A 16,093-nucleotide genomic window follows, 5' to 3' on the forward strand; every position below is an offset into this window, starting at 1 on the left:
GAAGGATGTGGACGTGACGGGAATATCTATTCGCGCCGGTCGAAGGACGACGACACACCGGGGCGCAACAGTCAACACCGAGGGTCTTTCCCGAGGTCCTAATAATGTCCTGACGACTTCCGACGCGTCCTCTTCTGGGTTTTACGAGGACCCTACTCTACACCAGTCGTTTCGCCACCTCTTCTTCTCTCTTAACGCAATATCTCGGCTGTCTTTTCTCATCCGCAAGTGAAAGGAATTATTAATTTCGAATACGTGTTATTGCACAGAATTTTACGCTTTTATCACTTTTTTTTTTTTTTTTATCTCCCCACTCCACACTTTGCTACGGATTTTAACCCCATTTGTTTCGTCACTGTGCTTTGAACCAGTTTTCTTGAAAACTCTGTCCTAGCGACGCGACGCTGCAGGTGGATAATTATTTCATTCAGAAGGCACGAATTCTGTCACGTATACAATTCGTTCTTCAGCCCCGGCTTTTTATTTCTCAAAAACCTAATTTCCGAGAGTTGGTAGGGAAAAAAAAAAAAAAAATCATAAAACTCAGACACGTTTCATGCGCCTAAGAAAATTCTTTTCTCGCTAACAAAAATTCCACGATAACTGCGAATATCTTTCGCAAGCCGTTATTTCCTCTGCATACACCCCTTTCAATCTTTCGATCTTGTTTTACCTAAACGTGATAAGAGAAAATTGTTCAAACTTTATACGGAATATAACGTCAATTAAAATTAAAACGAGCATTTCAATTCTTTGTTGCAACATTCCACATTCGATCTGACGTGAAAAGATAGTTTGCATGCGAAGTGAGAAACTTTAGTACTCGCACGAATGCTAAGATTCAAAATTGTGTGATATTTTTACAGCTCACAGTGTTCACAATTCCGATGTGGCGATAAAACCGTCACATAAATCGGACAACTATGGTATGCTGAAATAAGATTCAGTAAAAGTTTTCAAATGAACTTTTCAGAGCTCTGTACAGATGATAAAAAATATCCAAAAGAAATGAAGTGTAATGTAAAATATTCGAATGAAGTGAAAAATAGAGCGCAGCATATGTAGCAATAATTTTTTCTCCGTGACAACAGTTGTAGATACACCGAAATGCTTATATGGCCATACCTCTATCGTAATATGAGCAATACAATTCAATCGATAACTGTTTATATTGTGCATACATATACAAGTTACACATAGGCACGTGTATATTCTGCGGCACGGTCACTATCTATCTATTCGTGTCGACGCGACGGTATCTTTCTCCTCTGTGACAAAACTCAGTACCGGATATTGTTGCTATGTGTACAATGATATCCGCACCAGCATGGGATGCGGAACAAGCTTCGATTGGTAAAGCCGCCCCTCCTCAAAAAAAAAAAAAATAAAGAAAATAAAGAATAATAAAAATAACGTAAAATAAAATAAAAATCCAATGTCACGCGCTACTCGAGCTCTACTTCAACAATTTATTTCACCATACAATTTCGGGCGAATGACGATCGTGTTTGACCAACCAAAAGTCGACATATGTTCAAAATTTGTCCAGGGAATTAACTGTTTAAGGTAAACTCGACGCGCCAAGTGGAAATGGATATAAATATACAATATTTTTCATTGTTCATTTTACTCGCTTTTTATAGGTTTGTTGCATAGTTGTACAGATTATTTAATATATGTGAATAATGTCGAAATTTTACATCACGTGTGTTTTTAATATGCGATTAATATTACGAACACTATGCAGTCATTTATTGCTCATTATATGTTGATGTAGACAAAACACGCTGAGTGGGAATCTGTTTAAACGAGACGACGATGACTTGCTGAATTGCAAACAAAATTTTCAGTTTCAAGCACGTGCCTGGACCTGATAATAATCACGAGATTGAAGTCGTTGCGTTGACGAAACGAAATATGGAAACAACATTTTACACGAATTATTTTGCATTCATTTTGAAAATGCTTTGAAGGATTCGAACTTGGGAAATATCAACATGTCTTGCTTTATTACAGCGACACATGGTTGACTGAATTTCAAACAATACCAAAGTTGTGGAATACCGATTTTTTCAATGACAATCTCTCGTTACGCTAATCTCACGAAATTCAAACTCATCTTCAATCGAACACAGTTTCTAATATTCTACCTTTCGCATACGAATTTTCACCGATATCTCTGTTCTACTCGTAAAGACGGATGCGAATCTTTTTTTAAACGCCACATAGCACGAGATTCTATGAAATCAGCTCGCACATTCTTCCCTCTCTTCGTCACAGATCATGGAAACACCGAGGTTCTGTCATAAGTTTTATTTACGATGACGCAATCGCGGAATATCTTTCCTGAAAGTTTCAGCTTGCTCCGTTTCAACGAACTTCCATACAGCTGGCGTTAGATGATCTACGCGACGGTGCGAATCCGTCTCGTCTGCCTTCGGGGAATAAACTGCAACGCCTCACTGTTATATATTGTGTGTCATGGGATAGAAGGTCGGAATGAGAATACTCGCGAGGAAAGAAGTCTTGGCGAAATCTTGAGAACCGATCATCCAACGGTTTTTGAAAATTTGGTATTGGTATTCATGATTAACTCCCATGGTCACGAAATTCGACCATTCGAAGACCAGCGCATTTCAAAGAGGGCGCAAAACTCGATCCGAAATATCCAGACGCCTTGTGAAAGGGGGGGTGAAAATTCGATTCAAATGAAGAGCGCGCCTGCCAGCGTTCCATGTGTGCGACTCTGCACACGGCCGTGTTTGAGCTAGTCCTATACCTCCGATAAAATAACACAGGTTGTTATGGGAGAGCGTCGTCTGGAGCAGAGAGCTCGGTAGAACGGAGCGGGACTATTGATGCAAAAATTTGAATTTCCCTCGCCGAGCAGTCCGCGGCTCTTTCCCGTTCCTCTTTCTCCGCATGTATATACATATCATCACGGTGGGACAGAAAGAGGCGAGAACCACTCGGCGTCGTCAGAATGGAATCAATATACAGCCCGGCGATAATTAGTGCGAGGATTTTTTTCCACCATGAGAGAAGCGGCGTCGGTTTTCTAGTCGCCAGGATTCCGAGAAGAGGATATGGTAATAGGAGTGACGTATCACGTGGGTGGAAAGCCCCGAGGTGCGGCTCCGCTGCCGGGGACCAGGAGGAGGAGTGAGCTCGTTTGGCAATCTTGGGGGATTCCCAGGATACAATGGGATCTCAATACATCACCTCGCTTAACCCACCTCACTTCTCCAGATGGCGTAATAGCTTAGGAGACGGTGTAATAGCCGGTGGTTCCTCTCTGAGGGTGCTGGGAGCCCCGTGCCGTCTACAGTTCAACAGGCCAAAATGGAACCATATGTCTCTGCTGCATTCATGTCGAAACCTTGAACACGTTCCTGAACACCAGGATTAATTGCTCTTACGGGATGCTGCATTGACTCTTGAAAGATCACTCGAAAACATGGCCCTGTATAGCTCTAGAAGAACTCGGTAACCACGAATATCATATGGCTGGATTCGATATGTTTTAACAGTCAACTGGGTGAACCATCACTAGGATAACATCGGAAGATACTATGGAATTTTATAGGTTGCCAAGCTGGAACCATATATGTCTGCTGCATTCACGTCGAATTCTTGAACACGTTCTTGAACGCCAGGATTAATTGTTTTTTTATTGGGAGGCTGCTTCGACTCTTGAAAGATCACTCGAAAACATGGCCGTATAGCTCCAGGAGAACTCGGATATGGTTTAACAGTCAACTGGGTGAACCATCATTAGGATAACATCGGAAGTTGCTATGGGATTCTATAGGCTGCGAAACTAGAACCATAAGTCATACCAGCATCGACGTCGAATTCTTGAACAGACTTCTGAAGACCACAATCAAATGCTTTCGCGGGATGTTGCTTGAACACTTCAAAGGTCATATCTAAAGACCGTCCCGCAGCTGCATAAGAACTCGATGACTACGAATGTTCTGTATCTGGATTCGAGATGTTTGATCAGCCAACTGGGCAAACCACCACCAGGACATCATAATGCTATGGGATTCTATAAGTTGCTTGGTGTAATAATATGTACGTCTCGAGTATTTGAGTGGTTTTGAGAAAAGGAAGGCTTGTTTAATCTACTCGTGTGTTTGTCGTGCGATGATGAAACAGCCAATACGGTTTGGTCGATAGGTTCGAAACCGAGGCATTTGCTGCAGGAGAGACTAGAGAATCATTCTTCGGTTCCACGGAGGCGTTTGATTCCGCGATGCTGGCCACCTCGATGCATATTTACGGTGCTCGAAGCGTGGCGTTGAATATTTGCGAGAAAAATTGAACGGGATAATATTCCCGGTGCATCCTAGAGTCTCATCCATACGTTCCGGACGTCACCGGGGCGTTGACACTGTGCGAGGCTGGTTCTGCAGAGGCCCTCTCCCTCATCATTCTCCTCTCCTTCTCTCTCCGGTGGTCAGAACCTCCTCCTCCTCCTCCTCCTCCTCCTCCTCCTCCTCCTCCTCCTCCTCCTCCTCCTCCTCCTCCTCCTCCTCCTCCTCCTCCTCCTCCTCCTCTTCCTCCTCCTCCTCCTCCTCCTCCTCCTCCTCCTCCTCCTCCTCCTCCTCCTCCTCCTCCTCCTCCTCCTCCTCATCCTCCTCCTCTTCTCGCACGTCGACTAGCCTCTCCTCTGCCTTTCCTCTTCTCTTCTCTCCTCTCCTCTCGTCGTGGCATCGTCGCCGTCGAAAGGCGGAGTCGACGTCGTGGACGCGCACCTTTCCACCTGCCCTGCCGAGCGACACGCCCCCGCAGAATTCTCTCAGCACCGCCTACAACCTCACCATCTCCTCATCCTCATCCTCATCCTCATCCTCCGCGTCATCCACCTCCACCTCCAACTTCTCCTTCGCCTTCTCCTTCTCCCACAGGCGAGGTCCTCCCGGCATCAAGATGCAAGGTGCGCTCTTATTACTGCCGTAGAGAGATCGAAAGAGAGAGAGCGAGAGAAAGGGCTGCTCTCCTCGAGATTTCCCACCATCGGGCGATGGTCCATTCGAGTGTCATCCGGATCTATGACACTTACGATCTCTGACCACCATCGATCCGCATCTCTTTTATCCATACTTCACTCTTCCACTGAGTAGGTATACGAAAATTGATGGGCCTGCTTCTGTCACATCGACAAGTGAAGTCAACGCGCATCAACTATTTCTCTGAGGAACTCTTCGACAATTCTTGTTTGGCGACACTGACTGGATGTGGGAGGAAACTCTCTGTACACACGGGGGGAATGAGAAAGAGATGGAAAAAGTGAAAGAGAAGGAGAAAGAGACTGAGAGAGAGAGAGAGAGAGTAGAATGGAAAATGGCCGAAACAAATCTGGGCAGGTTGAAAGTGGGGAAGGGGAGGGAAGCCGAATAAAATCGAAGATGGCTTCGCAGGGTTGGCTGGCTCGCTCGCAGATTTTCTCCAACTATCAATCTTGACTGTTATTACTGGCCGAGTCAAGAACAAGGCGAGAAAGATGGCGGGGGTGGGTGAAGCAGAGCTGGCGAGGCGAAGGGGCACCCGGGCTTGTCTGGGGGTGGCTCAGCCGAGGCTGCCGGGGTCGAACCCAGGCATCTGGGCTTCTCACTAGTCGCTAGGTACGCCCGCGTCTGCCCTGATCTAAGTGAATACACCCACCTGCGCACATATTACCAGAATCGAGAAGAGGCGATACCCGTTTTTTACCTACAGTCGTGCGTTTCTCACCCTTTGAAGCTTTCTTCTCATCCCAGTCCATTCCGATGGATCTTTTACATATACACGCTATTCCAATCACTCGACATTCACTTGGAATTCTTAATGTGCCTGATAATTGCAAGTTCGTTGTAGACGTCGAATAGAATGTGCATCATCTGTTATCTTTCCGCTTACTATAAACATAAACTTGAACCCTGCCATCTGATATTATGTTTCAACAACAATAAGGCACTGTAAAAAATGGTGGTGTTAAAATTGACCAACATTTACCGGTACGAACTACTATATAATAGAACCATGTTTGATATCAATATTAATTCAGATTATAGTCTATAGAAGTCCACTTTGCATTTTTATCATCGTGTGCAATGGTCCAAACGTTGATACCATCTATGAACATCAAGTCAAAATATATTCCCATCCTAATTTCAAGGGATGGTAAAATCTAACTGTTGACCTCTAATAAGCAGATCAGCATTCAGACATTGTTTTAGAATTCTGTCGTGATATTATCCGAAGAAACGAGACAAACGTATTTGTAAATTTTCCGTCTTACAGATGAACAAGTCTCACTTACATCCTTGAAATCGTGTCATATATTCACAGATTCAGCTGAAAATTGACATGTAATAGACATTTATTTTCAAGCAACAGAATCGGAAACAAGACACGTTGCAATTCCGTTTCTAAACTGAACTCGGAAGACGCGTTAGGTAAACGTTACGCCCAGACAAACCCATACCCTGCACGTATAATCTGCCGGGTTCATAATGTGCAGGGAATAGAACTTGCCTCAGGTGAATTGACTCCATGAATCTGAGAGGTGCAGGAAAGACGGTGGTGGGGCTCAGTCTGAGGTTCGAGCTAAGAACTCGGCAGCCGCCGGGGGAATGGATTATAAATTTTTCATTAGATTTCCCTGTTTCCTGAATTATTGAGCACGACTAAGAATTTCACTGCGGTACAGCGGTATCGAGCTTTCTGTGTATACGTATAAACTAATTCCCACAGGCTGCGAGGTCGATTTCCAAAGTGCCTACGATAAACGTTGGATTACATCGATTTTGGACATCACGAACATGTCAATTTTCCAATCATCAAGGGGACCAGGACATTGAATACAACAACTATTTTTTTTTTTCACTACATATTACCTGTGATGTTTAAAATCTATTCACCGTTATCGATCTTGACGTTATAAAATTCTGAAAAAAATTCCGAACATCCAAACTGACAGCAACTTACGATGTATCAAATTTAGATGAGATTTTTTGAAAAACAGTAATAAAAATATTGATTTTTCCAAATTTCTGTTTAAATCAAAATTTTCGAATGGATCTTCACCAGATACCTGCTTTAGTTTTGAACTATTCACACGCACGAGGTGGACTTGATTTATGGATATTGGAAGTGTTCGAAAAAATTCTACGTCACAAATTAGCCAGCATCAGTGCAATCGATGAAAAAATTTAAGATAACTTTAACCCCTAGATTCGTTAATCGCAGTTCATTCCCGCGTATGAAATAGTAAATTTTTTTGCATGTACACACCGTTTGCAACGGAGATTTCAACATTCCTCGAAGGATATAAGAGACAGGAGTCGACGCGGCGAGGGTTTCTTTTCCTCCAAGGGGTTGTTTAGAGAGAGACGGACAAAGGTATACGCGGCGGGAGAGGAAGAGAGACAAATCGAGGGTGTATATAGGTATACGTAGCACGTGGGATGAGCTTCGTGCGCCTGCTTGCCTGCCTGTTTCTCTCTATATATATTTATCGGGGGTTGGCAAATCCCCCCCACTTGTTGTGCCTTGCTGTATAGTCTGTATAGCTCTGAGGATGGGATAGGGATGGGGGTAGGTTCTGTTGACGGTGAGTTTCTCCCTGTGTATCGAGAAACCTCGATGCTGGCCCAGGCGATGCTGCCGGCAAATAGGTGTACAGTGGTCACCACCATGGACGCCTAATCGAACACGGATTAATTTCAGCCCCCTTAAATGACCCGCCGCGGTGTTGAAAGGTATTCTTAAAACACCGTTGCTGGAGAACAGCAGCAACGAGTCATTGATTTTTCACTTTGATATGATAGAAGACAAATTCCTGGTACATGGTTTGTATTAATTGAACCGCTTTGGGGGTTCAATTCAAAGGAAACCGAAGTTGGGTGTGACCGAATAATTCGGTATGCGGAGAGTCGAGTCATTCATCTCGTGTAAGACTTTTGTTTAGCATTCAGCGCGAAAACCGGCCATCAAGCTCCTTACTTCTCGGTTTCGCGCCCTTCGTTCCTCGCCTTATTTTCACCTTTGTGAATTTCGTGCGAATTACCGCAGTGAGAGAAATCCACGAGAAACCAAACAACGATATAGTTCCAGTCGTGATCGAGTCGTACGAAATACTAGCGACTCGCTCCGAGAACATAGACAGAGACACATACCGATAATTAATTAACGAGAAAGCGCATTAGTATGCGACATAGAAGCGGCGGCAGGCATCTTTCGGAAGAAACTACGAAATTCTGAGGATCTGCTGCATTGCAGGCTAGACTCGAGAGTCTGAGACTGAAAAGGAGACGTGCACTGAAGGGGAAAGAAGCAGCGACCCGTCGTTCACATCCCGTGGGGTGGATTATAAAATAATAAAGAGAGAAGATTATAAGGTTCATCCAAGGTTCTTAAACGTCTTTGCTTTGGAGCTGAAGTCATGCTTCGTAATTTGCTACAGTGAACATATTATTATTTCTGAGTTAAAAATGACGAGTTGCGATCTGCATGTCCGGAGAACCCTAAATTGGGCCTTTCGGAGTCATTGGTTTGAACGAACGATGAATCCTCGTATCGAAGATATTGAAATCGCATGGAGTCTAGAATAGTCATCTCAGCTATTCATACTTCACATGTTGGGTTAAGAATCTCATTGATTGAAGTCATCTGCACTGTTCACGGACATGTTGGTTTAGGAACCTCATTGATTGGAGCCATCTGTACCGTTCAAGGACATGTTGGGTTGAGAACCTCATTGACTGAAGTCATCTGCACTGTTCAAGGACACGTTGGATTGGTAATCCCATTGATTAAAGTCATCTGCACTGCTCAATGACATGCTGGGTTAGGAACATCATTGATTGGGGTCATCCGCACTGTTCAAGGACGTGCTGGATTAGGAACCTAATTGATTCAAGTCATCTGCACTATTCAAGGACATGTTGGGCTGGGAACCTCATTGATTGGAGGTATCTGCACTGTTCAGGGATATGTTGGGTTAAGAACCTCATTGACTGAAGTCATCTGCACTGTTCAAGGACACGTTGGATTGGTAATCTCATTGATCAAAGTCATCTGCACTGCTCAATGACATGCTGGGTTAGGAACATCATTGATTGGAGTCATCCGCACTGTTCAAGGACGTGTTGGATTAGGAACCTAATTGATTCAAGTCATCTGCACTATTCAAGGACATGTTGGGCAGGGAACCTCATTGATTGGAGGTATCTGCACTGTTCAGGGATATGTTGGGTTAAGAACCTCATTGACTGAAGTTATCTTCACTGTTCAAGGAGATGTTGGGTCAAGAATCTCATTGATTGTGAGTTTGGTTAAGAAACCATTGACTTGATATTACGTAATACATTTTTACCTGAGTTTACTAATCAGCTTAGATTATTGATCAGAAATATTCTTGAAGTGTGTGAGAGAAGTGCAGATACATAATAATTTCGGTTCGGTTAATCGACGCCGCGTCTTATTAGTAGTCAGAGTGTAAAATCGTCGGGTGGGTTTGTAAATGCTAACAACGTTACGTAATTAGGTAAAAAGTTCTGTAATCAAGAAGTGGATCTTCTTCCCGCGGCTTGTCTCTCCAATTCGCATTAAAATAGTCGCGAGAGCTAGTGGAGAATAAAGACGGAGAGAGTGTGTGTCCTGCATATCTTAAAACCCTGGGGCGAGTTGAAACTCCTCTTCCTCTTTCTCAGTCTCCTTCTCGCACTCTCTCTCTCTCTCTCTCTCTCTCTCGCTCTCTCTTTATTCCTCTTTCCTACTCCGTCTGTCGGCATGAAAAGCAACTTCGAGTTGTAGAATAAAAAAGAAATGACATTCTCAGACAAGCTATTTCTACAATTATAATCCACCAGCTGCTGATTTGAGATATCGACACTTTTTTGCATACTGCACATGTAATTACAAATATTTATCTGCTTTAAATTACATGAAATCTTGACTTGCTTAAAATAATCACTCCGTGTGCTTACTCGGCAACTCAGTTACAGACTCGAGTGGATATATGTATACAAAGTGCAGTAAAACTGTTGTTGACTCGTAACAACATTTCCAACGAATTATGACGTGCTCGGTATTCGGTGACTCCGGCTTTTATTGACGTCACTTTGCTCTCCTCAAATGGTATCTCAGCATTCCGATAAATACAACGAGAAATACAAAACGCGGATTTAAATCTCCGTACAAGTCTGTAAAATGAGGAGTAATTGCACACGCTCGTTATTTCGTCATCGTCGCTGTATCATCTTCACTTTTTTTTTACCATGTCTATTATTTTATATTTTCGTTATTTTGCTTTCTTTCTTTTCCACTATTCTCGATTCGATTCATTCAACTCTTTTCGCCGACGTTTCAACGCTCTCTTATCTTTCACCGCGGTACATTATTGCACGCCTTATCAATTACATTGACGGGATAAATTTTAATCGTTAAAAAAATGTGTATGAAGAAAGAGAAGAGGAGAAAAAAAAAGAAAAAGTGATGCCGCATCGTGATAACTGTTATATTCGTGTTATATACGAGAAGAGCGCAGGGTTAAGGTCGCGTTTCAGTTTCCGCTGCACTTCGTTACACGTCATTCGGAGAGTGGCAATCGATCGTAGCGTCGGTCAGAGTATAATTAGATTTCATTGAATGTCGCCTGGTCGGCAAGCATACATATATATATATATATATATAATCTCGAGGCATAAAAATATAAATTTCGTGCGTTATGTTATTTTCAGTAGAGTTTTCATTTTTTTATTTTCTGTATTTTTTAGGTTACGTGGATACGTTAATTAATACCGATTTCAAGCAATGTCAGAGTTTAGACTCGCGACTCACGGATCGTTATCTAATATATATATATATATATATATATATATATATATATATACATGTATGTGTATGGATAACACGTATATACGTAGATTAGATAACGATCCGTGAGTCGCGAGTCTAAACTCTGGCATTGTTTGAAATCGGTATTAATTAACGTATCCACGTAACCTAAAAATACAGAAAATAAAAAAATGAAAACTTTACTGAAAATAACATAACGCACGAAATTTATATTCTTATGCCTCGAGATTCCAATTGAAAATAATGTAATGTGAAAAACAAATTTTGAGAAACCTGGATAGAAAAGGAATTCACGTTATTATCACTAGAAATCGTGTCGTTCTTTTTCCGTAACTTTTTTACGGTAAACGCAACACTTCGACTTCTCTTTACGCTTCTTTGATTTATCATGTATTTGATCCACTCGTTGACTCAGCCTTTGAAAATTCACGATTCGTAAAAGGCGCGGCTGTGTTTCACATCCGGATTGTTAATTAGCTTTGATAAAAATCATTTGCGCCCTAATTGCCGTAATTAATTGACCGATTCAATGCCGATTCGCCGTTCGGTCGTGATATTACAAAGAAATACGCGTTGTTCGGAATCCGAGTGCAAATATATCCCGTAAGAAAGTTCCCGCAAACATTTATGATGGAAAAGCTGCATTGGCACGCGTATCGTTAAGATAAAGCTCTCCCGGTCACAACGTTGAATACGGCGTATAGAGAGACTTTTATGCCTGCGTAACTTCTTTCCCTCGGTATTGTTATATCTCTGGAATAACGGGTATTACTGGTCTATAGGAACTTATTTATTGTAACCGTGCTGTGACGTAAGATAAAAGATAAAAGAAAAAAAAGAAATAAATAAAGGTAGCACGAAACGATTCTTCTCGATCCTTAACCAATTTCTACGATCTTATCGATCATATTAAGGAAGAAATTAAAAAATTTAAAACGATTGCCGTTATTTGAGTCTTGTTTCGGTCTTGGTGTGATTTTTTTTTTAATTTTTAAACCATAATACGTATACTTTGGATTTTGATCCAAATTTCTTTTGCAATCGTCCCAACGCTGAAACAATACGCTGAATTTTTTCAGATATTTTCTTTCACTGGTTAATTATTTATAAATATTGAGAGTGATTTTGATGAAGACACTTTTTTAAAATCTCAAAAACTGTATTTTTTTCAAACATTTCAAAACTATGTCCAGAATGAGTCGATTATTCTTTTATTTTTTTTTTTTTCAACTTTTAATTTTCTTTTTCAACTAAAACATTGTTTAAACGGTCCGATAGTTTACAGAAATTCTCAAAACTTCTATTTTTCACTTAGAACATTTCTAGACCGGTTTCATTATCAACTTGATAAGAAAAAGTTGAATGTGCCAAAAAAAGCAGACAGAAATCGCTTGATGATGGAAAACAATCTAGTAATGTGCAGAACTGAAGTTTTGGGAATTTTTCGTAAATTTTCAGGCCGTTCGAACAATGTTCTAGTTGGCTGAAAAGATTGAAAATGGTGAATGAATATGTAAAAAAAAAATCGACCCATCATGGACCTAGTCTCGAAATGTGTGCAATGTAAAATACAGTTTCTAAGAATTTTAAATAAGATCTTTTTCAAAATCACATTGAATATTTATAAATAATTGGGCGGTTGCATGAAAAAATCTGCAAGAATTCAGAGTACTGTTTCAGAGTTGAGACAATTGCTAAATAAATTTTAAACAAAATCAGAAATGGTGAAATGGTCAAAAATATATTGAAAGCTTGTTTCGAATCGTAGTAAATAAAGATTGTTAAACAAAAATCTTGACAATCCTCTGACACAAGCGGCAAAATAAGATCGGATGTAAAAACGATGATTTTCTTCGCAGGTAAACGGTAAAAAATGAGGTTTACATTTTCCCATCAATTTTTTCCACCAACCTCAAAATAATTATGTTAAATATTTTTCCACAAGCTAGCTATTCGAGAGTGCAGAAGAATCATGAGAGAAGAATTTAGAACAGGGAGGGTATTAAAGGAAAATAAAAGGCGAGACGAAGGAAGGAAGGAAGGGAAGAGGAAAAGAAGGAACGACGTCGAGGGGACGAGTTTTTAAAGAATCGAGGCAAGATAAACAGCTTTTTTAGAAAACAAAGCAAATTATTAATACACCCACGTTTTATACACTGTCTACCCACCATATCCGAGTCGAGATACCTGAGGGGGTGTTGAATATAGTGAAAAAGAAAATCTCGGAATGAGGAAAAACGGGGAATTGCTGAGAAAAGGGACAAAACCGAGGTCCCTGCAATTTTTACACTCGCCGGATGACAACGAGTGGATATAAATGTTCCTCTTTCGAGAACATTCGGTATCCGGAGAATTATTTTCCCGCATACAGTCAAAACCCCGAAGTATGCGATGCGAATTTCCTACCTCAAAATCACAGGGCAAAAGAAAAAAAAAAATTAAAAAATTGTATAATTTTCTTCTCTTTGTAAACCAGGTTCAATTATTATTCGTCTGAATATTTTTGGTACCGTTTATTTTTTTTTTCTTTTTATTCATTTTTAATCTCAAATTTATGTATTTTTCAAAGCTTTGTTACAACACTTAGATGTGGTAGAAAATTATTTTCTTTCGACGGTATTTCTCGAAACAATGTTCGAAATAAAAAAGGAAAAAAAAGAAAAAGAGAAGAAAAAAAAAAACGAGGAAAGAAAAATTAATGAATAGATTCCAACGAAACAAAAAAAAAAAAAAAAAAATACAGACACAAAGAAAATCGAAATATCGGATAGAATAAAATTAGTACAATTGAATTATTCTTGCGTTAAAAATAACACGTCGGTCGCTGTTTTCACGCTTCGTGATTAAACGTAACGTTGAATATTTACGATACATTACCTAATATATATACGTATAAAATATAACCGAATACACAGATCGCGATGCGACTCGCTCAAAATTTTAGACGATAAACAAAACAGGTGAAAGATATTGTAAGAGTGATTTGATGAGAGAAAAAAAAAAAAAAATTGTTGTGTAAAGAATAAATAAATGTTTCACTTACACCGTATCGTGATTGACCTCTCAGGCTCGATTGCCAAGGCACTGCTGTTGGCTGAAAGTGTTCCTTGATCCAGGACCCGTTGTCGAAAGGATTCTCGCCTAAATGACCCTGTGAAAAAAAATTACCGTGTGAAGAACGAAAAAATTATGAAAATTCAGGATGACTTTTGAAAATACACTTCCTCGAAATATTCTGAATGATAATTTTCGCGCAATTTCAGCTAAGCAGTTTTACAGTACCAAGCTGCAGGTAGTGTGTAAAAAATATTAGTGAATTTGGATAGTTGAAAAAAAAACTGTCAAAACGGTAAAAAAAAAAAAAAAATTAAATCAATTCCACTAAAGGGGGCATTTAGAGGAATTTCAGTTCATTTTTTTTTTTTTTTTTCTCATGCGGGTAAAAGTTTAAAATATTTTTAAAGGTCTTGGGTACGCATTTCTACAACGTATCTTACAAAGTAAATTTACCTCATTAAATCCTCTTTTCGACGCGTATCAAGTTGATGCGCGAGGTGCAATTTTAATAGAGTGTACGAAAGGTGGAAATTCATTCCACGCAAGGTTTCTCGCTTAATATATGCAGCATGAGCATAAGGATTCTTCTGGCATAATATACTTCCAAATGCCCAAAAATTATCACAAATTTTCTCAATAAGTAATGTTCTTGAAACTATGAATTCACAAAGCACTCGCACCCAAATTACTCAAAGTGTTTCAGTTTCTTAGAAAAAAAGAGAAAGAGAAAAAAAAAAAAACTTCCAATTTTGAACCATCCCAGCTGTACCTCCCCCCCCCCCCCCCCCCCTCTCTTATTCCACTAACTGCGGTTGAAAAAATAAACATAATAACACTTTTTCAAGTACGATTGTATTATTTTGATTAAACGGATCTAAAATGAATCCGATTTAGCATTTTCCTTTTCGTTTCCTACTTGTTTTGTTTTATTGTTAGACAGTAGATCGGATTTTTCGTACTGAGTTTTTTTTTTTTTTTTTTTTTCTGTTCGTTTTTGTCTCTCTTTACGCGTACCTGAGGCCTCAGATGAGGATTTTATTTCGCGACGTCCTTGTCACACCTAATATAAGAAGAATAAGAAAAAGACGAGGAAGAAAATTTTGTAATATATTCCCACCGGGTGATTCCGGCTCGGGCAACTTTACACCCCGTAAGCCTTATTTTTCTTTTAACTTAAACTTCTATAACCTAGAGGTTTCCCGAAGAAGCGGGAAGATGCGGGAAAAGACACCCGGGCAGCAGCCCCTCGGCCCCGCCACTCTTTCGAATAAATCACAGGGTATAATGAGTACAATTTATCTTCCTTGCATGGTGTGCAGGGTACAAGGTATAATAAAAGGTGTGTGTGTTTGTGTTTTTGCGTGTGTGTGACTCCCGGTTGCTGTGGTCCAGAGATCAACGCGGGAATCTCTTTCTTATTTAATTTTTTTCTTATCCTCTCCTTACTCGCGTTACACAAAATTGAATAACGTTGCGATTCGGTTTTCCTCGATTTTTTATTTCATTGATTTTTTTTTTTTTTTTTTATTTATTTCTCTCGCACAATTTCGCACGGATTAAAGATTTTCTTCGACGTGGCTTAAAATTTGTCTGATTTTATTCCATGAGTCTTCTTTCCAAAACCTCATCACACGTTTGGGTATAAATTTTTTTAATCGAACGAATCGACGTCGCGATACGAAAATAATTAAACAAAAACAATTGTTCGGAATTTTGTCCGATTTTTTTATTTTTTTTGTTTGTTCATTTGTGTTTCACCGTTGCTTATTTTTACGGTTTCGGGATAATTTTACGATAGACAAATGCGCATTGAACGGTTAAAGAGTGAACCGCACAGGGGAAACAAATATACACGTATATATATAATTATATATATATATGTGTGTGTGTGTGTGTGTGTGTGTGTACGTATATAATATCCAGATATGTAATATATTTTATGACAAGCGGGGGGTTGGCTCGGGGGCAAAGGCTCGAAGGTGATTGTAATAATATTTCAGAAAGAGATTTATGCAGCATTTCAGATTGCCCCTGTACATAAAACGCATTTAAAATTCCTGAGGCACGCGAAGGCCGATTTCGCGACTCGCGATAAAGAGGGAGGTACTGTAAGAGAGCGAGGAGAGGAGGGGGTGGAAAAAAAAGAAAAAAAAAAGAACGAAAAAGGAAAAAGGATAGAGAGAGAGAA

At 40.1% G+C, this 16,093-nt stretch overlaps 1 protein-coding gene across 3 annotated transcripts in view; it reads right to left on the minus strand.

The window, feature by feature from the left end:
• The window catches only part of LOC124305111 (forkhead box protein P1), a 212,223-nt gene that overhangs the window by 103,379 nt on the left and 92,751 nt on the right, over positions 1-16,093 (minus strand). For all 3 annotated transcript variants that reach the window (XM_046764169.1, XM_046764173.1, XM_046764174.1), the window contains one exon: positions 13,892-13,999. In XM_046764169.1, the coding sequence (XP_046620125.1) occupies positions 13,892-13,999 (108 nt within the window). The remainder of the gene's footprint in view (positions 1-13,891; positions 14,000-16,093) is intronic.

The sequence above is a fragment of the Neodiprion virginianus genome, chromosome 5 (genome assembly GCF_021901495.1).
Source record: "Neodiprion virginianus isolate iyNeoVirg1 chromosome 5, iyNeoVirg1.1, whole genome shotgun sequence".
Lineage (NCBI taxonomy): Eukaryota > Metazoa > Arthropoda > Insecta > Hymenoptera > Diprionidae > Neodiprion > Neodiprion virginianus.